Consider the following 24,513-nt stretch of genomic DNA (forward strand, 5'->3'; position numbering starts at 1 on the left):
AATTGTGAACCTCAATTCCTGACCCTTTTTTAATTTAATCAGAATTGAACCTCTGCTCGTGCATAGGAAATAGCATTGAGACCATTGTAAGGGATGAAAAGAGGGGTGTAGAACTGAGTAGCTGCTTCAGCCTTTTCTGTAGCTTCTCCACTGTGATCCTTTGCGGTATACTCAGACCTCTTTATCTGAGAAATGTGGTGGCTTAGATTGAATGGAACTAGTCCAAACCTTCCCTAGTTTTGCCTAATTGAGCCCAGCTTCCTTGGCCAAGTGTCAGTGACATCATCCTGACGAGAGAGAGTGTTTCAGCACATGGCCAGTAGCTGCCTTGGCCACTGGAGACTTGTAAGGGTGCCGCAGGTCAGGCAGGTAGTGATATGTCAGTAGGTGGCACTATTTCCTCCCTCACCCCTGAATCAATACCCCGGTACAGCTTTAAGAGACTGCTGCTGGAGGTGCTCGCTTTCAGGTGAGAAGCAGAGCCAAGGTACTAAATACTTTTGATTACTAAAGGTCCCAGGGCACTTTGCCGCAATAATTATGCTGCCTCCAATGTCCTAGGCAAATCCAGCTTTCTATTCCGCTGACCTAAACTGCAGGGGAGTTTTCAACTGGAAAAGCGTTATTCAATTCTTTTCCAAAAGTGTTCCTGTGCACTGTTAAACAGCTGCCGTGTTTCATCCCAGCACTGGCTGCATTCAGAGGTGGATGAAATGGTTCTTGTGTATAGTTTGTGGAGCAGTGAGTAAGTCTGTAAAGTGCTGTCGCATCCTGTGGGATGAATGGAGCTAAAGAAATGTAAGGTGATTATCATCTTTCAGCCTGAATCTCTCTCCGGCATTTAGGCTTGCTGCTACACAGACACACACACACACACACCCCCCTCTCTCCTCCAATAACATTTCAATGAGAGAGACGAAAGACTTCAGTGTCCTCTGCCAGGAGATTTCTAGCCCATATAGTAAATATTGTTCCTGTTTCCCCTTTCGTAACACACCTTCCCAAATCTTCTCAGTTACTTACCTTCCTGAACATTTATTTATCTATTTTTTCCCTGTACTCTTTTCCTTCCATAGGGTCCTAAAGAAACCTTAAGAAAAAAGAGCCAATTGCTGTAGATTCATTATGCAATTTAATATCTACCTACCTGCATGTCCCTCTTTACCATCAAGTATCTGAGCATCTCCCAAACGTGGCAGAGAATTATTATCCCAACTTTAGAGTTGGGGACACGGAGAGATTGAATGATCCCCATTATGGAATGGACCCATATGGTCCCCATCATTACAGTAGCTGGGTACCTCACTGTCTTTAATGTGTGTACCCTCACAGCACCCCTGTAAGGCAGGGAAGTGCAATTATCCTCCATTGTACAGATGGGAAACTGAGGCATGGGAGAGGCTAAGTGACCTGCCCAAGGTCAGACAAGGAGACCATGGAAGAGCAGGGAATTGACCTTGGGTTGCTCAAGTCTCAGGCTAGTGCCACGGCTGCTGGACCATCCTTCCTGCTGAGATTAAAAAAAAAATTATACACTGTTCTTACCTGTGGAGACACATTAATGTTACTTGGCGTGCACGTTGCACTTTTTCTCTTCAAAGCACTGTAGAAACATTAACTAATGCTTCCAAGTAGATACCTTTTGCAGATGAGGTAGTTATTACTAATTAAATCTGAGGTTATTAAACATAGATAATTTACTTTTGTGCCATTTATGGTGGTGGTTTTTGTATTTCATTCATCTTCCCCAGTGGAACTGAACTAATCACGTTCACTAGTCATTTCACAGTTTGGGCCTCCTATACCAAGTCCCTAATCCAAAGCCTATCCGAGTCCATGGAAATCTCCCATTGATCTGAAATGGACTTCAAATCAGGTCCTTACTCTTGTTGTACTTGGGCTTACAACTTGGCAGAGGAATGTTTGCATTCAATAAAAATTGTGTGTGTGTGATGAGAGAGAGAAATATATACCCTTTCGGAAGATATTTGAGTCAGATATAAACTGTTTCTCACAGTGTATTAACCTGAAATTGAGATGAAGGAAAAACACCCATGTACATACCAGATCAGAACACGTGAAAAATCCATTAGGGTGAAACCATTTATAGTGTCTGAATTCTGGGTGTCATCAAACAAGTGAAATATCTGGTTTCCATTCACTGACCTTCTAAACTTTCTAATGTCCCCTAGGGAACTGGAGACCGAGTTGGTTTGCTTATTTATTTAATTAATTTTAACTGCATTACCTTCCTCCCCGCCCGCTTCCCAGCTCCCTTCCCCCTGCCCCAGAGTCTCTTTCCGCACTAGCCGTTAGGGCAGCTGGCACTGGGTCATCTGGGAGCAGTGCATGTGAGTCTATGCGCAGATTGATACGGCCATAGGTTTAACTGGAGCCGTAACTTCTGTTAAGCAATATAATAGCTGGTAATAGGTATTTTTTCAGGTTTGTTTTTATCTCCCTTTTAAAAGAATCAGTGTTAAAAGGACACTCTTTTAAGTGCTTTTTATGAAAACAGTCTTGTCTTTTATTGTTATCGTTACAACCTCCTGAAATCTTTCGCTTAAATTTCTTTCCCTAATGATAGCTATCTTCTTCATTTGGCAAATGTTCCTGTACTTCCACTCACAACTCCACCCTTTGAGAGGCACTGATGCATTAACCTCGCTTTCTTGTACATTTGTGGGAAGAGAACTTACATTTTTGCTCCTGAGCGTGCATAAGAACACATTACTTTGTTTTTGTGTGGGTCCTACAAAAATAGGGGCGAATTGGGTTTTCATTTAAAAAAGAAAGAAAAAGAAAACCCCCTTTCTAGTAGATGTTGTACTTTCTAACAAAGTTAGGTGTGTATATATTTTCCCAAAGCAACAGTGATTGAAAACATGAAGGGAAATTAAATGTGGTGCTTGAAGTACCTGGCAGCAGCCCATCTTACCCTTTGGTGTTATACTAGCAGTTTTGATGGTGATTCAAAGTACAAAAACCTCCCTTGCCTGCCCCCATTTATTCCTGTGATGAGTCTCTGAGCAAGCCCTAAAACCACCGCCCAAGCGCAGGGCCTGAGCCTGCAAGCGCTTAAGCAGGGAGTAACTTTCCTTACCTGGGGAGTCCCATTGACTTCTGTGGGACTAGTCACATGTGCCAGTGTTTTGCAGAGCTGGGAACTCGGTGAAGACTCCCTCTGTTGGCTCTTTTGGTTGCCGTCCCTGAGAAGAGTCAGAGCAAGTTTTCCTTCTACCCCTCAGAGCTGGTGTCATATTTTCTTCCCTTTAAACAGCTGCTTCCTCTTTTCTGATCCACCTCTGGTTAAAAATAAATAATAATAAAAAAAACAAACAGCCCAGCAGCTTCTGCAAATTCATTGCTTCAGACCAAGCATTAGAGGAGCCACTGAGCTGCTGCAGTGGTCCTTGGCTCTGTGGACGCTCCGCACTTCTAAAGATCAGGGCCCTTCATTCATTTTGAGTCTTGCAGTGAGAGTAACGTGGTCAGAAACTCCCAGGCCCAGGCAAATGAAATCTTAGGGGAAGGGAAAGGCAGCTCTTGGTTCCTGTTTCACAGCAACACTGATTTACAAAATGAGAACAGAACCCTTTATTAATAGTCTGTGGCATTATGCACTTCATGACCCTGTTTCTATTATTGAAGGGTCTGGAGGCACGTGGGATAACTCACCGGTTTGCTGATGATTACGTTGCCTTCCTATTCCTTCTCTAGATGCTTGCTTTGAATTCAAGTGCACGGCTTCAGGGAGGATTAGCCAGTCTGTCTGTCTAGTTAAGAGAAACTCTCACTTCCAAATCCCTAACTGTGATAATTCTAGGGGGCCAGTTTACTAGAAATCTGAGGATTGTTGCTCAGATGTGCTACTTGACAAGCTTTTACTAATAATCATGTTGCATTTGTATAGCACCTTTCATTCCGAAGCGTTGTATACATTTAGGGCCCAATCCTGCAAACACTTGCTACCAGTTATAATGTTTACTAGTGGCGTGCATCCATTGGTTTCATGGGAGTAAGTACTACACTCAGTAGCAAGTGTTTGCACAGTCAGACCTGAGGCCCACTTCAGTATCACTGGAGGACTGGGAGCTTTGAAATCGACTTCAATGGAAGCAGGACTGAATTGTCTTCAGCACGCAGCACTGTGGAAATTCAGCCACCTCTAGGGTGGAGGGCAACAACCAACCATTATACACCTGTGAGGGGAAGGTAAATATTTAGGAGATGGAGGTAACGGAGGCACAGTCTAGTCCCTTGTTCAAGGCCAGACAGCGTATCACTGGGAGAGCTGGGAACAGAACGCAGGAGTCCTGACCGTATTGTCTGCTCCCTCTCCCGATTAAAAAGGAGATGCCACAAATCTGGAGCTGAGATACACAGCAGCTTATTATTTATCTTGCCCTTAAGTGTGCAAAGTGCTTAGCATGCATCGGGTTGTGTGTCTGTTACCAGGGCTTCAGTGGTGCATAGAGACCATCCCATTGCCCAGAGAGAGCAGCATTTATGCCTCTGAAATTGCTTGTTCTTGCCTATTGGGCAAGACAGAAGGGGGAGGATAGGAGGAGAAGATTCACTTTGAAAGTGTCTTCCAACGCTTAGTAAAGAGCCTTCATCACGGAGATCGTTACAGACATAGGAAACTCTTCTCTGTCCACTGAAACACAGCTACTTCTGGGGTGGAACACGTGAGCTGCCCAGCAGTACACTGGGCCGTAGTACTGTACCACAGGAGACAGAGGAGAAATGCAGTGTAGGGGGCTGGAATAAGCAAGACCAGCGAAAGTGCAGCTTTGACCATGTAAGTTTGGCCACACCAGGAGTGCTTTGCCAGCATAGTATTCCAGTACAGCTACATGCAAAGCACTCCTGCTGTAGAGCCGGTGCAAATTTTTATCCCCACTCTACAGGTAAGGACACAGAGGCACGGAGAGATTAGAGATTTGAGGCTGGGACTGTGCTACCTTTTGTGTTTGTATAGACCCCAGCACATCCGGAGTATCCACTCATGTACTCATGTACAGTTTCAATTGCTAATCACTCTCTCCCCCACTTGGACAAACGGGCCTTGCTGAGGTTTGTAAACCCATCTCTAGAGTCTGCTGCCGGGATGGGTGTGAGGAAAGATGTGGCTGTGTCTACATTAAAGAATTTTAGCAGCAGATTCCCACTGGTGCTGCTGTCAGTTCAGCTCTTCCAGGGGGTACCCCGGGGGCTGGAGCCTCTTGTTGGGGTGAATCATGGGAACTCAGTTGACTGCAGTGGAGCTAGGTCAGTTTACAGCTGTGGAGGATCTCAACCCTAGTGCAGACGAGGCTCTGGCACATTGTGTTGAAAAACTGGAAGCTACCAGAGCTGCATCCCCACTAAAACTCTTACTGATGCATCTGAGCCGGTGGCAACCAGTGGGAAATTTTTTGTCAAAATTCCCAAAGCAGATGTGTCTTCACTTACCTATTGAAATGCCTCTCTCTCTTCTAGATAAACTGTCACATCCCCCGTCCAGCTGCCCTTTCCTGGCTCTGACTCCCCTGCCTTTTGTGCATGCTAAATATTTCCTTGATCAGATAGCATTATTTCTTCCCAGCACATCTTAATAAAGAGAGAGAGAGATTAAAAAAACAGAGAGACATTAATGTAGTCAGCAGAACTGGAATGTCAGCAGGCGCTGAAATAAGCAAGCGGGTTGGCAATGAAATACGCTAACTCTCCTATCTTCCACCGGGGCGTCTCTTGGCTTAATTAAAAGATCTTGGAGTTATCAGGCGCATGAGGGAAATCAATTTTTTTTTTAATAACTGCACAGACTGGGGCGGGAGCTTGCCTTGCTGTGAGCTGGGCTGTATCGTCCATTGGGAGAACTTCTATTATACAGGCCCTGTTCATTCCTTTTATTTCTTCCAGGCTTCCAAACCTAAGGTCAGCATCCCGCTCTCCGCCATCATTGAGGTCCGGACGACCATGCCTTTGGAGATGCCGGACAAAGACAACACCTTTGTGCTGAAGGTAAGGTTGCTTGGCTACCCTGGATGCCTTGAGACTGTACTGAACCCACCAAAGCTCTGGGCTTCTCTTCCCCACTCCTCAGCAGCCAGTGACTGCACAGATCTGTTGCCTGTGCCCCTCCCGTCACATGGTGAGGTGACTGAGGGAGGAAGGGCACTTGGCGTCCACGGCGTGTATCCTCTTCCCTGCCGAAGGCTGGCACCAATCAGCTGTGCACCACGTCACTGCCAGCTGTTTGCCTGAAGATCCTCTAGTGCTTTAATCTACCCCTGAACGTAGCGTACACGTATAATATTAACATTCAACTGCCCTGTTGCGTTTGTCTTGCCGTTCCTCCTCCATGGCCATCTTTATGGAGTGTGGAAGGGGCAGATGAACTGATAACAGTGCTGGACTATGGAGACTCTTAAGGTATGTCTACACAGCACACTAACCCCTTGCCTGTGGGGCTTGGGTCCACACCTGCGTGTTCACGCTTCATTGTAAACCTCGGTTTACATTGGCCGGACCTGGGTCATCCAGCCATGCTAACGCTTCCATGCTACACCATGCAGACCTTCTGACTTGGGTCTGCGGCTTGAGCTGTGTCCACACTGCAAAATGGCAGGGCTTGGACCAGAGTCACAGCAGGACTCTAGCTCTGACCCCCTCCCTGCCCTCCCTACCCCTCCCCACTACCAGGATCAGAGGACCTGGGCGCTGAGTGCTTGCTGACCTGAGTCAGACTGATTTGTGTGTAGACAGAAGCAGGCCTTGGGCTCACACCTGAGTCAGAATCCAGGCTTAGTGTGCAGTGTAGACATATCCTTAAACACAGTGGCCCCAAGCAGTCACTAGTGATGTCTGTCCCTGAGGCAAATCCTGCCTCCGCTGTGCCAACCCAGGGCTTGGTAGCTTTCTCCAGCACTTCGTGGGAGCTAACTGGTGGCATTACTTAGCGAGTGCAGTGAGGTCATGAGGCTTGGTTCACGGGTGTTTTTCAATGGAGGGTACTCCAGAGAGACAAGGTGATGATGGTGCTGAATCTCTGTCCCGAGGGCCCAGGCTCCGAATCAGGGCCAAATTCCATCTGTTTGGCCGGGGGAGGTCTGGTGCGCTGCCAGACTCTGTAGAGCTGTCCTAAAATGACTATAACAATGGCATGTATGCATGATCCTCTCTCTGGCTTCTAGAGCAAATCTGCTCAGTTTACAAGGAAACTGATGCGTTTTCCCGATGCACATCTCCTCCCCCTGGGATCTACCAGTTCAGCTGGGCTCTTTCTGCCTTATCTGAAAGTTCCCAGCCTCCCAGGCACGGCAACAATAGCTGTTTCTAGCAACCAAGATTCTGTGGCTGGAATCTGGGTAACAATTCTGTTGCTAATGCATGGGGGAGGGATAGCTCAGTGGTTTGAGCATTGGTCTGCTAAACCCAGGGGTGTGAGTTCAATCTTTGAGGGGGCCATTTTGGGAACGGGGGTAAAAATCAGTCTGGGGATTGGTCCTGCTTTGAGCAGGGGGTTGGACTAGATACCTCCTGAGGTCCCTTCCAACCCTGATATTCTATGAATCGGAATAGAATCCTGCTTACTCTGAGCTGTGAGGATTTTGCAGAGCTAAGAAAATTAATATTTTACAGTGAAGCCTGAAGATTGGAGACTAAATATGCAACCGATCTGTCTTGGTGCCATTTTTGCACAATTACTTTTCTGTGTTGGACTACACCTTACAATTCCCCAACAATTAACTAAGTGCTCCCCTTGTATCGGCTCCTATACTTCTCTCCCCGTGCTAGCTGATAGGTGCACTTGGGTGATCATGTAGGGTTTTCCATTCTTTTAGCTTCCTATAGGCGAACAGCAATTCCTTGCTCCCTGTCTTAATCAGCAGTAAAACTCTGCAGATGGAGACTTGGCAGCCCTGAATTTTACTCCTGGCTCTGGCACTGTGACCTTGGGCAAGTTAATTCTCCTCTGATTTGTTTCCCCTTCCACCTTTTGTCTGCCTTGTCTGTAATCTCTTCAGGGGAACTGTCTCTCCCCATGTGTTTGGATGGTGCCTGGAACAATGGGGCCTCTAGACAAATAGAACACAAAGACTATCTGCTTTGTTCTCTCCCTCTTAGGGGCTGCATTTGGTCTTTGGTTGCCTTCTGGGCACCTCTCCATATAGAGAGATTACAGAAGAGGCTCTCCCCTTTTTAAAAAAGGATTTGTTAGGTAGACAGCCCTGTTTGGCTGGCAAAGGGTGGATTCGTCCACACTCAGAGACAGTCATGCTTCCTCTGTTAGGGAGCTGCGCCCTGGTATGTAAATGCGGCTGTTCTAGGCCACTAGAGTGTAGTGATGGTTTTATCAATAAGGGGCTGGCAGATGCTGTTTGATCTGTGGGAGCCTCCCTGGCATTGGAAGCTGTACAGCCCCTAGGGATGAGGAATCGCACATAGCAGACGGGAGAGCAGATAGTAAAAGTCTGTCGCTCGCTCGCTTGCTCTAGAGACTCCAGAGAAGCGTTTCCCATAAAATACAATTAATTAGCTTGCTATCCTGTAGAGCGTGCTGGTGGCAGCTGCTGCTAACAAACTCCCCCTACAAATGGGGATTTCATCCCACTGGGTCTAAGCAGAAGGGGTGGAAAATGTCTGCTGAGCTAGGAGGCGGCTCCCGCAGTTGGAGCTGAGCTCTGCCTTTTTGCTGCTGAGTTTCATTCCCCGCCATCCAGGTTCCCCCCTCCCTCTCCTGCCCCCAAACCCCAGAGCTCCTAGAATCTGGTTCAGTGCATGAACTCGCTCGTCCTGAGCTGCCGCGCGAAAGCACGCACTGAATGCTGAGTTAAAATTACATATTTTTTTTTCAAAAGAGAGTGCTTCGCTCTGACTAATGCGGCTGCCACTTCACATCAGCTGCTCTCTATGGGATGTTTGTGTTAATGGACTATCGCTCCCCATTGAGCCTGATCAGAAACGCTTACGGCTACAGCCAGGAGGTTAGCATGCATACGTGAGTGAAAATCGCCTTAGGTTTTCAGTGCACCAGCATCCGTTCCAGGGCTGGGCAAGCACTACGTGTTTGTGAGCATCCAGAGATCCAGCTGCCTGTCTGAACTCTCCAAACGACACATGTCCCCAGAATTGGGAGAGGACGGTTACAAGATCAGGCGCTCTCAGGATATCTTGGTCCCTTTGTTTTTGGTCCCAGTTCAAACCCACAAGCTGGTGCAGCTTTGGTCTTGTCGTGGGTTGAGGCTGGAGACAGTGTTCTGCTCCCTTCTCTGCCCTGGGTGTATGGTAGAACCTGAGACGAGTTGTTTCCTTTCCTTGTGCCTTTGTCGTTTAAAAGGAGGACACTGATGCTCCCTCTCCTGGCAAAGCAATTGGGGATCAGGGGCATGAGAAGCTAGAGCAATGCAATGTCTTATTACTGTTGGCACTGACTGAGCCAGAACCCAACCTAAGCTCCCAGTGGGATGCCAGGAGGCACTGTGCTGCCACAAGCACTGAGGGTGACGCAGTAGGGGGTGCTCATCTCTGAATCAACGTCCACCCTAACCCGTATTTCCTGGCTGCTGTCTTAAATTCATTTCCATCAGAGCTACAGAAATGAGAAACTGGGGTATTAGGAGAGAGTCCAAGCACATGAGCAAAGCGGGCCCCAATCCTGGCTCCTTGTCTGGAATCAGGACCAGCTTGGTGACCTCTTGGCTGTGGCATTTCATTTATTAGGGAAGTGCCAGTTGCAGCTCCATAGTTTGAAGACTGAGTTGAGTTTTGCACTTAATGTAGAATACTGATGAATATATTGGCATGCCGCTGACCACTAAATGACTCCCTGGAAAGTCCAAGAGCCAGAACCTTCTCCCACTTTACATTCTGCTGTCTTCCCACAAGCCTCTTAGCAAGTGTGGGGAAAGCATGTGGGGAATTCAGCTGGACCCAGATGATGCACATGTGCAAAGATGTCTTTTGGGAAGAGGTGCACAGGTGCCGAACTAGGGGTGCCGGCTTGAAGTGATTTCCATTATATACACTTAATGTAGAATACTGATGAAAATACTGTTTGCATGCAGAATTTTACTCTAGATCTTGCCTTCCTTGCAGCAAATCATACTGGGCTAATGTGATATTTGAACAGCCTTGCTGGAGAAAGGAACATTCACTTATGGTCCAGTGCCGGCCTCCTCTGACTTCCACTAGCCCTTGTGCTTGCATCTGAGTTTATTAGACACCTGATGTGCTCATCACTTCCATTACGAAAGCCAAGAACACCCCGTCCCCATCCCATTGCTGCTTAAATCACTTCTCTTCTGCATTGTTTGCCTAAAGTATATTTTCAAAGGAAGAGTTCAGAGGCCAGTTTGCCTGTGTGGATGAGCCTGTTTAAAGCTCTCACAATCATAAACGTCAAGGGGAAAACTGCCTGTAGTAGGATCTCGCTTTGTCTTTACGATAGTTTGATTAAAAGCCTGGCACTTCACTTCCCGCTGCCTACCAGGCCTTTAGGAAAGCGCTTTGAATTGACTAGATGCCCCGTGGCACACAGAGGTTGCCATGGAAATGGTTCTTTCCCTTGGATGGCGGTTCCTCGACTAGTCGAACTTATGCAAACTTCACCCGCACTCCTTTTCAATGAGGACAAAGGGACTTTGTGAGGCACAAAACTTCGTATTTGGTGTTCTGCTACGGGAGGAGAGAGGGGGTGTTCCTCACACTTTCTCTTTCCAGAGTGAGCAAGGCAGGTGAGGGTGAGGTGGGATAGTAGCTGGATTAATGTGCCTTCTTTCCTCTCCTACATTTTCCCAATAATTCCCTAACAATAATGGCTCTCCCCTTTGCTTCAGTCCCAGTTTCCCCTAGGGGTTTATTTGGTCTGTTAGTTTCAAAGCCCATAACTGCTTGTTGAGATCCTGCTCTCTGTCTCCTCAGGGAAGGGAAGTGTTTAAAAGGTCTGCTGACTTTTCAGGAATTGGCGTGGCACTGACCACTACATAACTGCCTAGAAAGTCCCAGAGCCAGAACCTTCTCCCCCTTTACACACTGCTATCTTCCCACAAACCTCTTCTGCCTAAAGAATTAGCGAGTGTGGGGAAAGCGTGTGGTGAATTCAGCGGGACCCAGATGATGCACTGCAAAGATGTCTTTTGGGAAGAGGTGCATAGATCCCAGAACTATGGGTGCCGGGGGTGCTGCCGCACCCCCTCACTTGAAGGGGTTTCCATTATGTGCAGGGTTTACAGTTTGGTTCAATGGCTCTCAGCACCCCCACTCTACAAATTGTTCCAGCCCCCCTGAAGAAGTGTGGAAGTGGCTGATGTAGGGGCTGGACGCCCAGCAAGGATAAGGGACCTATTACCTCTGCTGGCTATTGGAGCTCTCCTCAGGTGGAGGAGGTCTGTAGTTTTTGAGTCAAAGCAGCAGGCTTCCGCTCTCAGCTGCCCACGTGCGTTTGATGTATGGAGGAATTGTGTCGGCTGTATGCAGCGGTGGGTTTATGATGGAGGGAAGAGGAAATGCACATATTTGTGAATGGAAAACCTTCCTCTCTACTTCAGAGGACCTCCCTTGTAAATTGGCCCTGCACTTTGTCTCTCCTTTCAGCCAAAATGTATTTATACACCTTTTAACTGAGTGCTCCCTTTTGTATGCTTACATTTCCTTTCACTGTGAAGAAAAATAGTGCCTTGCAAGATATCTAAACACTGTGTTTTGTTTCCTTTCCTTTCCTTTTGTTCAAACTATTTAAGAATCCCCAAATCTTCCAGGCATATTTTGTGTTATTTCTTATAAAGTGTAGGTGTCAGTTTCACCTACGGTGAGGTAAATCACAGGAGTGGAGTAATCACCTGCTCACCCTGGGCATATCTGCTGGGGGAGGCATTGCTAAGTCACAGCGCTTGCTTGTCTGGTTCTTGGCAGGAGGACAGATTCATGCTCCCCGCTGCTGTCCGGCTTTGATTGGGGATCCTGAACAGAGCTTTGGCAGCTCCTTTTGCCCCATTCCACCCCACCAAGTGTCGTGTTATATGATCTGCTAACTGGACGAAGGCAGGCCTGGCTAAGTCAGGGCATCACATAGCTGGCCAGGATGACCTTCTATCAAATGAGCCTAATCACATAGAGCTGAATCATTGCACCCAAAATAAACAAAATAAAGCCCTTTGACACCTAAACCCTTGACCCTTCTGTGGGCTGGGCGCTCTCAGCTCTCACTTTTGTTTATTTTGGGTGCAATGATTCAGCTCTATGTGATTAGGCTCATTTGATAGAAGGTCATCCTGGCCAGCTATGTGATGCCCTGACTGAGCCAGGTCTGCCTTCGTCCAGTTAGCAGATCATATAACATGCTTGGTGGGGTAGAATGGGGCAAAGTCTGCCAGAGATGCAGGAGTTTCGACTTGGTGACTTATGATGCCCCTTCCAGCCCTAGCTTCTGCAGCTGTGTCACATCTTTGGGTTGTTGGTATTTTTACTTAAAGCCCCAGCTCCTGGAGTCATGTGATTATACGAGACTGTCAGCTTGCTATTTTTTCACATATGTTTTTAGCCCACATGGTTGCAGACAAAAACTTGGGAACAAGAGCAAATAACAAGACATTAAAATATATTACATTTTTTTAAAAATCTCATTATTTTTAAGATAATCTTGCATTTTTTTCTTGGGAGGATGGAGAGCTGACTTGTGATTTTCAAACACTTGGGGTTGGCCATACGGCCTCTGGCTGTGGTATCCGATGTGGTGAACCAAACAGAGTTGGGCCTGGTTAGTATGTGAAAGGGAGACCTTCAAAGAAAGCCTGGAAGTGAGGCTGGTTGATCAGTAAGTCGGCTCTTTCCTCTGAGTCAGTGTTGAGCTAATGTTCCAGCATGGAGTTAGGGGGGGGTATTGTGGGGTTGGGCTTAGGCTGTCTTTTTCAGAAGCGCCTTTACACTGAAGTCATGTCCATTAAAAATCCCATGGCACCTTTCACAGAAATAGGGATGTTAGTCCCAGAGTTCTGTCTAATTCCAATTTAGGTAGTTACAGTCAAACGCCTGAAAATTTCCCCTTCCATCCCACATCATAATTTCTATTGGACAGAATATGCTCCTTCACTTCCCATTTTGAACTGATGTGCTGTGAGGTATTTAACAGCTGCCCATGCGCCAGAGAGGTAGCTGCATTACAGGGGTGGGTGAAGGCGTGATACGAGCATTTACTTAACTCCACGGTCCAGTCTGATCGCGCTATGCAGTTTATTTTTCCTCTCCTTTCACATCTCTGGGGTGGGTGACAAAGTGAGGAAGAGTCTATTTCAAACAGGTAAAGGAATTGTAAATTGACCGCGTCTTTTCCCCCCCCCACACTTTTCTCCCCATCTAGGTGGAGAATGGCGCTGAGTATATCCTGGAAACCATTGACTCCCTCCAGAAACACTCCTGGGTGGCGGATATCCAGGACTGCATAGACCCTGGGTAAGGCTCACTTGAGGAAGCTGCCCTCCCTGTTTCAAAAAGCACCTCTCCATCTCAGAAGAGGAAGGATTATCCAGTGGTTAGAGCACGGCCTGGGCCCGAGAGATCTGGAGTCAGTCCCTGCTCTGCCACAAATATTCTGTGTGACCCCAAGGAAAGTCCTTTAGTCTCTTGGTACCTCAGTTCCCCATTTGTAACGTGGGGATAACAACACTGCTTCACCTCACAGGCGTGTTGTGAGGATAAATCCATTACAAAGAATGGTGAGGTGCTCAGATAGAGAGAGAGAAAAATGAAAAAAGTCAACGATTTTTTTTCACCCCAAAATGCTTTTTTTTTTTTTTTTTAAAGCCCATTTTTTTCAACAACAAAATTTATTCATAAAAGGTTGGCTAGCTTTAGTCATTGAGTGACCCACCAATCTACTGCCCTGGCAGACTGGGAACAGCTTTCAGATACAGCTGACTGGAAGAGAAACACTGGTACTAACCAGCAGTCATCTCTGTGATGAAACAAGGCCCCTCACGCTCCCAGTGCTTGCGTGACCCATTGCTGAGTGTGTGTTGGGGGTCCCAATCTATGCCTGAGCCGCAGGGGATCTGAGCCTGTTACAGCCAGCAGCTATAGAGGCGTGTCTCTCTAGCTAAACGAGCTCATGTTTGTAGCTCTGGAGTTCCTAGTTTAAATCCCCAGTGTGTCAGCTAATATAGTGGACATCCTATAAGTGGGGACTTATTTGTGACTGGAATCCCAGATGTCTTGCACACACTAACCGGTGGGTTAGAGTCTGGTTCTGCCTGCAGTTGCAATTGGATACAGCGTTTGTTTTCACATCCTCTCCTACGCTGTTGTGGAGTGCTATGGTTTAGACAGCTGCTGCGGGTTTCGCTGACAGGCAGTGATTCCTGTGTGTGCAGCCTACTACCAGCTTGGTATGGTAGCTGTTAGGTTGCAAGATGCTGTTGAAGATGGACTTAGTCTCACTGAGAGTTTGGGGGGGGAGGGGAGGGTGTTTGACTCCTCAAAACATCATGGAAAAGGTTAAAATACCTTAAAAAAACATCTCACAGTAGCAAATAGACTTATTTGCTTTGGCTTTAACTGCCTTTCTGCAGCATAAGGCTCCATCCTAATTCCAAACATGTCTGAAATACTAAGCTGTTCACGGGGGAGGGGGAATCCCCTGGTGGCTCAGATGTGAAGGGAGGAACTGGGAAAGGGGGGTCTGTTGGTTTTTATTGAATCCCTGTCTTGGGAGCACATTATACATGTTCTGCTCCGCTAGAGAGAGCAACCGGGAGCCCTCAGCTGAGAGCGCCCAGCCCACAGAAGGGTCAAGGGTTTAGGTGTCAAAGGGCTTTCTGGAGTCTAGAGGACCACGTTAATGCACTTTGGTCACTGCCCTGCAGCTTGTAAAGAGTGTTATCCAGGGGCTAAGGCAGTGGATGGGAGCCAGGACTCCTGGCTCTGCCACTGCCGTGCTCTGTGACTCTGACATCTCTGCGCAGCTCTCTCCCCATTTGCAATATGGGGGGCAAATACTTTGCCTCCCTCACAGGAGTAAGGGCCCCGATCCAGCAAATGGGCATGCATGTGCTTAACTTCCAGCACGTGAGCAGCCCTGCAGCCATGCCAGGGACCCTGCATGGGCTCGAAGCTAAGCGTGGGCATAAGTATTTGCAGCATCAGGGCCTGGGTTTGTAGAGCGCTCTGGGATGTTTAACACACGGGCACGCCCGGTGAGCACCACGAGTGAATTCTCATTCATCTTGTGTGTGCTGTGCTTGATCCTTTTGCCAAGGGTTTGAATCGGAAACCTCGTCAATGCCCTGTCAACACATTTTCTGCAGAGGTTTTTTTTTTTTTTTTTTTAAGGGTTGCAGTTGAGTGACTCCGATTGCTGATTCATTCACTGATTACTAAATAATTCAGCAGCTCCCTCCCAAACAATTACCGCTAACACAAACCGCTTCCTGAGCTGCCTACTAGCACGCGTCCTCCTGGTTCAGCTAGAGGCTGTTGCTCGGAGAGTAACGGAGACTGGAGGGCGCATCTCACCGCAATGGGGCAATCGGGAGCGTCCGGGCTAAAAATAGGATTTCAAGAGAGCGTGGCTTTTTGCATGACAATGGCATCAGGCTAAAGGGGCGGGCACAGCTGTGACTGACAGGGGCAATCAGCCAATGGTCAGGGATGTGCACACGCATTGTTCCCATAGGGGGTCATTTGGTCAGACGTTCCCGCTGTTGGACTGGCTGTTGCCGTCACCCCAAGAGACCTTGTCTCCAGGTCCACCAGGCCTATCTTGCTCCCACTCCACCCCCCCCATGTTAAACATCGGCTCCTCCATCTCCAGATGGGTGTCCTCCACCTCTGGGGTTGGCCTGCCTTCATCTCTCCCACCTGCTCTGCTTTCCCTACCTGCCCCCATCTGTTCAGTCCCAGATGCTCTCTTTGAACTCCGCTTCCAATCCAAATGGCCTCCAAATCACTGCCATTACTGGCCAGCATGGGAGCTTGGCCTGCATCCCAGGGACTGGCAAGCCAGGCACAGCAGCCGTCTGGCTGAGCTGGGGCCCGTTGTTTCATGGCACAGATCCAGAGCACCCAACTGAGTGCACGGAGCTAGAATTTACCCAGAATTATAACATCAGTCAAATGAACCATGGTTCCTACGTGAGAGTGGAAATTCTTCCCCGCCCACCCCGTCCCCGGTGAGGCGTGTGTCTGCAGAGAGTGACAGCCTGCATGTGACCATCTGCTCTGCTTTTTCCTCACAGGGACAGCGGAGATGATATTGAACTTTCCTCCTGTGCGCAGGGAGCCTGCTTGCCAGGCAGGGTACCCTCCTGCAGCTGTGAATTTCTGGCCGATGGTAAGGACACCCGGAGAAAATCACCAGAAATGTTGGATTCAGATGTTGGTCATCTTGTGGTGTTGGGTTGGGTTTCAAGGCAATAACGCAGCTGACCGCAAAAGAAAAGGGATACTGGGGGTTGCAGAGGGCAGCCCAGGGCTAGGTCAAGGCAGCAGGTCCAAACCCCCCTTGCCAGTGATGAGTGGCCTATACTGCAGTCTAACCCAGGGAGCGGGGGCTAGTTGGTGACTGGTAGTGTCCTAGTGCTGAGGCAAGGTGGGGATAGTGGGTGGGGGTTCCCCAGGGAGGGGAGACCCAGATCTGTGGGGTACTGCCAGGGGGCAGCATCCCAGTAATAGGGGCACTGGGTCCTGGGAGGGACACGGGTGCCAGTAGAGGACAAGGTGGATCACCGGCCTGCAGAGGGTGCTCGAGAGGCTGGTAGAGCTAATTCCCTGGACAACCAGCAGGAGGCGCCGCAGGGATGAGATCGGATGTCTACACAGCCGCACAGTGAATGGCCTGTCTGAGACTGAACAACCCTCTCTGACTTCTAGAGGTTGTCCTTTCGGGGCAGGGTTGTAGCATGTTGGCAGGGTGATGTAGGAAAGGGTTAAAGTGGCTCTGCTTGGCTGGACCCATTCTCTGGGTAAATGGAAGACTGCAGTCTCTAGGATGACCAGTCTGGCACGAACTAACCCTAAAACTAAACCAGCCAACTGTCTACCTTTCTCTCTCTAGTAGGAGCAGACCACATAGAGGACAATATACCAAGTCCGTTATTACTGAATGTGGTGCTGACAACATGGGGATTTTCTATAATATTTTATGAAGCCTCTGTTTGCCTCAGTTTCCCTTATATTTTGCATGGCTACCCAGTGGAGGGGGGTGGGAGGACTAAGTTGTCTCTGGGGGCAGGCTAAGAGACCTAGGGGTGTGTGTGTTTTTTACCTAGCTGCCTGAGCCTGAATGTGTCTCTAAAAAGGACTGGTCAAGGCTGATACTGTACCAATAGAAAATTCAAACCTGTATCAACGGAAAACCCAGTCAATCAGACCTTGACCCCGGTAAGCAGGGAGATGGAGTTCCCCACCTCTCAGAGGGACGCTGAACAAAGACCCCGGCCTGAGAACAAAGGGCTGGAAGGTGTGAGGTGGGGGGATAAAGTGTTGGCTTCTGGAGGAAGCTGGGAGCTCACTCACCTGGGAACAGGCTAAGGAAGGCAGACAGAGAGAGACAGAGCCGGAAAATGGAGTTTCACTTCAGCTTGGCTGGGGCTCTGGGCTAGCCAGACCAGGCTATGCTTTAACCCTCATTCCTCTACGCTACCCTAGGGACTTCCTCCGTTGTGGGTGACTAATAAACCTGCCTGTTTTGACAACACCGCCTGAGTGTCCCTGTCAATACGTGGTGAGGTGCATTAATCCCTGGTGGGTGGATAAGTCTCTACCAGGTGTCGATCTCAGTTGGACTCGCTGAGCAGAGCTCGCGGTGTGAAGCAGGAGTGTTGGCGCCCCTGAGGCTCAGTCTCGGGAGGTTGCATGGCCTGCCCTGAAGGAGGAGCGAGACCCCTTGGGGGTCTGGCCCACTGTGTAGAACTAATGAATGAAATTGTTTTTAATTGTTCACTTTATTAATGTAACACCATAAATAAAGTTTTATGAATGAAACAATATTCATTCATAAAACCGGTTACCCCAATAACTGGCTAATTAACAGTTAAGATGCTTGTTAAGAGCCATGGTTGTTCAGTCAGCTGCCTTTGTAAGTTTCACTATCAATCCAATTCCTGCTTAAATCACTGTTGCACTGTTTCAGTATTGTAACTTCTGTTCACCATTTATTACACTTGCCTACAGTGTAACTTCTGTTCACTGTTTGCCATCCATTATACTTGTCTATATTGTGACTTCTGTTCACTGTTTGCCATATTGTAATTCAAACCCCATTTTAAAACGCTTACTCCATTTCGTAAGGGCTTGCTGCAACCTTCATTTTTGCAAACCCTGCTGTAATCTTATTAGTTTAGTTTAGATGTGTGAATGAGGTATGTATGGATGATGGAATCAACCTCCAGCCCCAGCCTGTCCTGATTAAATAGAGTTCAAACACCAACGGCTGAAGATGCAGACAAGAGCCCTAACAAAGTAGGGTGGATTCTCCTTAAAAAGAAAAGGTGCAATAGAAGGAAGATCAAAGCCCGGTCCGAGTCTGAAAGTCATGTCTGCAATTGACGGGTGATCAATCACCAAACCTGAAGGCAGCATGACACAGCAAGACCTATAGACTCTGGATTCAAACTAAAGCCTACAAAAAGGATGGGTGAGATGGAAAACTTTGGAGGAGGGTAATATTCTGCTGCCAACATGGAAGGGCATCGGTGCATGCCCAACAGAGACCCAGCTCGTCCTTGTGCTCGGCTTTCCTGGCCAGATAGCCGCCACAAGCTACGAACCCAAGCTGCAAACTCAAGCAGGACTGGTAACTATGCAGCAGCTGCAGAACATCTGATGGATGTGTGTGTGTGTGAATGTGTGAGTGTGTGTGTGTGTGTGTGTGTATAGGTATTAGGTATAATGTGTGTGTATAAGGATTAAGATATTAGTTATTGGTCATAAATCAAATTATCATAATAAATGTGGCATCTTTATCTTGTCCCTTTAATAAGATCCTGCTAGTTTTTATTGGTATAACAACTGAAGGGGTCCTCCAAGAAACTGCTCCAAAGTTGAGGGCGTAGCACCGATCTGGTGGGTCCAAGACAGGTGCCTGTGGGTTGATTTGCAGAGAAACTCTGAGCTTTAAGCCATTAAAGCCTGCATTCCTTTCAGGTGTACAGAGGACTCCAGACAGATGTTCTGTGCTCGCCACCCACCCCACCACCCCAACCGCTGCCACTGTCATATCAGCCCCGCATGGCAGGGCCAGGGACTCCTCGGGGGAACACCTGGCCCACATACCACTGGAAAACTTCCTGCAGACCCTGGAGTCGCCAGCCACCAGCAGTCATTTAGCAGGTACCTGCAAGGCTCTGGCGGGGCGGGGGGAGGTAGCCACATTGGCCACCTTCCAGCTGATTTGCTGCGTGTGACACAATTAATAGAAGAAAAGGGAAAAATCCCGTTGCAATGCAACGTGGGTCTCTTGAGCAAGCCCTGAGCAGCACTGCTGCATTCTGATTAGAGCGAAGGGTGTGAGGGGGAAGGGTGGAGGTGGCGAATTAAAGAAAGGGGTGTTCATGGGGACAGGTGTGTACATGAGGTGCCCATACATAGGGTGGGTGTGCCTGGTGTGGACCCAGGAATAATGCTGGTGGGGAGGTGGTGATGGGGAGGTTGTGCAGGCCGGGAGGGATGAGTGCACTCAGTTCTAACCTTGCCCTGCTGCTCCCAGCCAGAAGAGCCCATTAGTTTATAGAAATCCTCTTTCTGCCCTGCCCGGCCACTCTTTCAGTGGAATTGAGTGGAGCACCCAGTAGCCAGCCTGCTCAGATGTTATCTTCCCAGCATGACGTCCTGGGCCTGCTGGAATAGCCAGAACGTCCTCTGCCAGAGCTCCGCAGTCTATTCACTGTTGCTGCCATCCCTTTCGAAAGACAAACATTTCCCTCTCTAAACGGCCTTTCTTTTGCCCCTTTCCAACTGTACAGGGGACGAAAGCGAGACAGAAGCGGAGATCAACCTCTCAGATTTCCCCTGGTTCCACGGGACGCTGTCACGGATCAAAGCCGCCCAGCTGGTGCTCTTCGGTGGGACCAGGAGTCACGGTCTGTTTGTCATTCGGCAGAGTGAAACTCGACCAGGCGAATATGTGCTGACTTTTAACTTCCAGGGGAAAGCAAAGGCAAGTGCCATTGTGATGCTGATTATTTCATTGGTTTTAGAACTGCACTAGCAGCACTCACCCACTGTTCTCTGATGCTATCCCTAGTTTGTCTTTCCACCTCTCAGCGTCACTCCGACATGTAGCGTGCAGGGAGCAGGACAGGGGGCTTGTCTGGCCTACCTGTCTGATTACAGTGGGGCTTGGAAGCAGGATGGCTCTGCTGACTTCTAAAAAGATGCTCGGAAGTGTCGTTATTGACTGGGCTTTTTTGGGATTGCCGAGATCCCCAAACACGAATAATCCTCTGACCCTTGAAAATGCCTTTCATCCCAGAATGATGCACAAGGATCCATTCTATCTGTGGCTGAAATGTGGCCACCTCTGCAGAGGACCCGTAGCACCTGTTTAAAACACACGGCCATGCTGTATAACAAATTAGGACAGGAAGGGAAGAGAAATGCTGTCTCCAAGTGGTTCTCTGTCTCTTTAGTTCTGTGCTGCATAAGGGGGAATGAAAAGAGCTAAAGTTTATGTGTGGCCTTTTATCCAGAGGTCCGGATGGTCAGGTGGTTACCAGAACTGGAAGCACTCCACAAACTACTACTACCTCATTCTCTTCATTGTTAGATCTTAAAGCACTTTACAGAGGACGTCCGTATCATTAGCCCCTTTTTACAGATGGGGAAACTGAGGCACAGGGAGGGACATGACTTGCCTGAGGTCCCCCAGCAGGCCAATGGCAGAGTTAGAAATAGAACCCAGGTGTCATGAGTCCCAGTCCAGTGCGCAGTCTACTGGGCTACAACACTACAGATCAGTTTTGACCCCAGCTTCTCTAGGCAAAGCTCCCATTGATTTCAGTGGAAGTGACACCCTTGTATGTGAAGGCAAGATGGAGACCTGTGTAATGAACAGGAATTAACTCACCATCACTGAAATGCAGCTATCTCTGGGGTGGAACGCTGACCCCTTTTAACAGGGCACAGAAATACTGAGTCAGTACGGAGGGTACGTTGAGTCGATATATGTGTGCTACCTTTGTTTGAGCTAGCGTGCTAAAAATAGCAACATAGCTGCAGGGTAGCAGGATAGGCTAATGGCCTGAGTACGGGCCTAGATCTCGGACGGGAGGGTACTCAGGGTGGCCAGCCCCTCCTGCCGCCTGCGCTGCCCCGGCTACCCTAATCAGAGCTAGTGTGCATATGTCTACCTCTAGCTGCAGTGAAGACCTCCCCAGAGTGATGTGAGGGACCTGGATCCAATTGAAAGTGAGGAAGGGATTGTCAGGTGGTTACCAGAATTGGAATGTAGCCAGGACACTGGGGCTACCAAACCCCTTGCGAAGGAAGCCTGTGGGGGCTCTAAAGGAAGCTGGATGTTAGCCACCTGGAGCAGCCCAGGGAGCCAGTGGGAAGCAAGGCTGCAGTGCTAGAGGAGAGTGAATGAGCCGCTCCGTGCGGGGAGAGGACTGAGAGCAGCCCTGGAGGATTAGAGTGTAGGAGGAAGCGAAAGCTTCCTGTTGGCTCATGATGCTGCCAGAGGGGGCCCTGCCAGACCAGCTCTAATGAATAGAGAGTAAAACGCCCAAGGGGACCCCAAACCACCCACTTTGCCAATAGCCCACGCAATTGCAGTTTAGTCTCTGGGCTCAGCTCCCAAGTGAGCATTAACCACCCCCCAAGAGAAATGCAGCCACTATCTAGGGCTTTGTTTGGCTGCTCCGAACATGAAGCTGGGAGTGGAAATGCTGAGCCACTGAGATCTTGCAGATTTGACAGCGCTCTGCTAAGGCAGGAAGGCTTTAAAAGAAACAATGCTGGCAGTGCCTTCTCCCAGTGCCAGCCTGCCAGGAACGGCACAATAGGAAGATCAGAGCAAGGCCTGCTTTTTGTTGTTGTTGTTGTTTAATATAAAGCCCGTTTGTTCTTGCTGGCTGTTTTTTTGTGTGCCTAACGCAGACCTTTTTTTATGCGGTGTATGACTGACATGCCCTGGATTAAGCACGGACTATGCGACTCTGTCAGCACCCATTGCGGTCTGTCCCTCTGTAACGTGGCTGGCCTAACTCCATGGTACCATGCAGCATAGCTGTGGGTCAGCAGCGAGATGATGCCGCTAGCCTGCAAGCCAGTGAAAGGCTGACACTGCTTAATTGTCCAGCGGGAGAAGAGATCCCAGCAGAACAACTTGGACCTCGTACTTAGCTCAGGGGACAACTCTGAAGATCTGCAGCCTATTCCCTACTCCGCCACTGACTCACTGAGTGACCATGGGCAGGTTACTCAAGCTCCATTCCCAGCTCCTCTGCAAAACTGGGCGGATACTTGGCTCCCTTTCCAAGGTGCTTTGAGATCACTGGATTAAAAGCCTCCCTTTTATTCTTCTGTTTCTGCTTGGTATCGATGGCCCTAAATGCTGGGACAGCCTGAGTGGCTCGGTAGCAATGACTCTCGCAAGTGTCCACGTTCTAGCGAAGGGGCATCAGTTCTCCCCTTGGTGATGTGCTAGTTAATCTCCCATGGAGACATCTATTAGTCCTTTGGTGCGGGCCGCACAGTTTCCTGGCCTGATGCGTGAAAGCGAAATGCCCTCGCCTGAATGGTGCTGTGGGTGACGTCTGAGGGGGTTCAGTGAAGTAGAAACCTGTCAGGTTTCAGTGGCAGAGTTGAGTGCAAATCCTCTCTTATTAGACATCGCAGGGGTGTGCTTGGTCCAGCAGCCACCCTGCTAAGCCCTGGGTCGGGGTGACGGGGAAAGAGAGACATTCCTGAAATGGGTTAGGGCTCAGGGAGCTCTGAGCGCTCGCAACTCTGCAGGGCCAAAGGAGATGTCCCCCTGGCAAGTGTTAGCCTTGGTAAGTCATGTCAGGCCTGGTTCTGAGCGATGCTGAGCGCTCTCTACTCCACCTGGTTTCAGGGAACATTGTGGGGGCTCAGCACCTCTCAGGCCCCAAGAGAGGAAGCTCTTGTTCCATACATATTTTTTGTTTTATTTTTAGAACATAATTGTTTGCTCCAAATCTGCACATGCCGTGTGTCCTGTTGCTGAATTCGGATTTGGGTGCAGGTTCCGTGCCTACCCTGATCTAAATCAACAGTCACCCAGCATGTCGACTTGCTAACTACCCCCTTTCCTCCGGCTTGGCTTTATTCACAAAGAAATCAAGTGCAGCATAACAAAGCTGAGCTCCAACCTTCTCTCCAGGCCTGACTCCTCTGGGGGCTCCTCCCTCAAGACTGCTCAGCTCACACCCGAGATTAAGGGCCTCTGTTTATCTTTGCATATTCCAAATTCATCCCCTGCCTGCCCCACCACTCCATTCCCAAAATACATTGATGCAACTTCTGAAGCTTGAAAAACAGGCCTGGTTTTAAAGATATTAACACAAGGGGAGAAGAATCCAGAGCCCCGTCAAATTCAAACCTTCAGTGCCAGCCTGATAAACAGTCACGGAATGGACTTCCGAGCCCGGGGAACAGATCTTTTAATAGGAGATTGCTGAACCAGCTTCCTGACTTACAGTACAACAGAGAGGCTGCTGGATACAGTTTGTCTGTGTGCCAAATCCTGCTTGCGTTACCGTGGTTAGTACGGTCATCTGTCCCATTGTTGCTAATGGGACTCCTCGTGCTGGGAAGGTGAGGGGGAAGGATGCAGCCGAGAACATAACTTTGGGAGTAGGATGCACCCTTGTCTGCCAGATAATCTGAGGATTTGCAGCTTATGTCTGACTTTTCCAGGCTGCTCCCACTGACACCAGAGAGAGTTTGTCATTGGCGTCAGAGGAAGCATTAGCTCGCGGGTGCGCCAGTGAGATCCAGGGATGGTGCATGTGTCTCTCCTAGCTCGGATAGAAGGGGATGTAAGGCAGCTTTCCAGACTACTAAGAAAGAGCCAGACATCCCCTTTCTAAGGTGTGCTCTGGTGTGTGGTTATGTTCTACCTAAAGGCTGCCGGCCTAGGGGACTGAGATGGCTCTACAGACTGTGGAGCTCTTAGCTTCTAGGTGACTGGTTCCAATGCAGCCATGCCTGTTCAGAAGTCGGGGTTGCAGGCTCAGGCTAGTTATGTGTGAACGAGCGTCTGCATCACAAAAAGCGCCCCTTGCAATTCGTGCTGGTGGGCCGACCGCAGAGCACTGAATGGGCCTACCACAGAACTGCTGCGTCACCCCTGAGCTGCCCTCCCAGGCTCTGGGTTGAGAGCCCAGCCAGGAAGCTCACATCACGACTGCTGAGGATGAACATTGGGCTTCGTTTCGCACGATTATTAATCTGGCATCTTTCACCAGAGCCAAGACACTTGGAAGGGAGAGGTGTGGGGGGTAGTCAGCAGTTCCTTCCATGGCTGCCCAGGCCAGGACTGAGGGGAGACCCTGTATGGTGACACTGGGC

General features: G+C 48.9%; 1 protein-coding gene across 1 annotated transcript in view; it reads left to right on the top strand.

The window, feature by feature from the left end:
* SH2B2 (SH2B adaptor protein 2) overlaps positions 1-24,513 on the top strand; it is a 45,022-nt gene that overhangs the window by 13,277 nt on the left and 7,232 nt on the right. Inside the window, exons 3-7 of the mRNA XM_034752688.1 lie at positions 5,908-6,009; positions 13,346-13,437; positions 16,218-16,312; positions 19,126-19,311; positions 19,944-20,137. Of these exons, the coding sequence (XP_034608579.1) occupies positions 5,908-6,009; positions 13,346-13,437; positions 16,218-16,312; positions 19,126-19,311; positions 19,944-20,137 (669 nt within the window). The remainder of the gene's footprint in view (positions 1-5,907; positions 6,010-13,345; positions 13,438-16,217; positions 16,313-19,125; positions 19,312-19,943; positions 20,138-24,513) is intronic.

The sequence above is a fragment of the Trachemys scripta genome, chromosome 18 (genome assembly GCF_013100865.1).
Source record: "Trachemys scripta elegans isolate TJP31775 chromosome 18, CAS_Tse_1.0, whole genome shotgun sequence".
Lineage (NCBI taxonomy): Eukaryota > Metazoa > Chordata > Testudines > Emydidae > Trachemys > Trachemys scripta.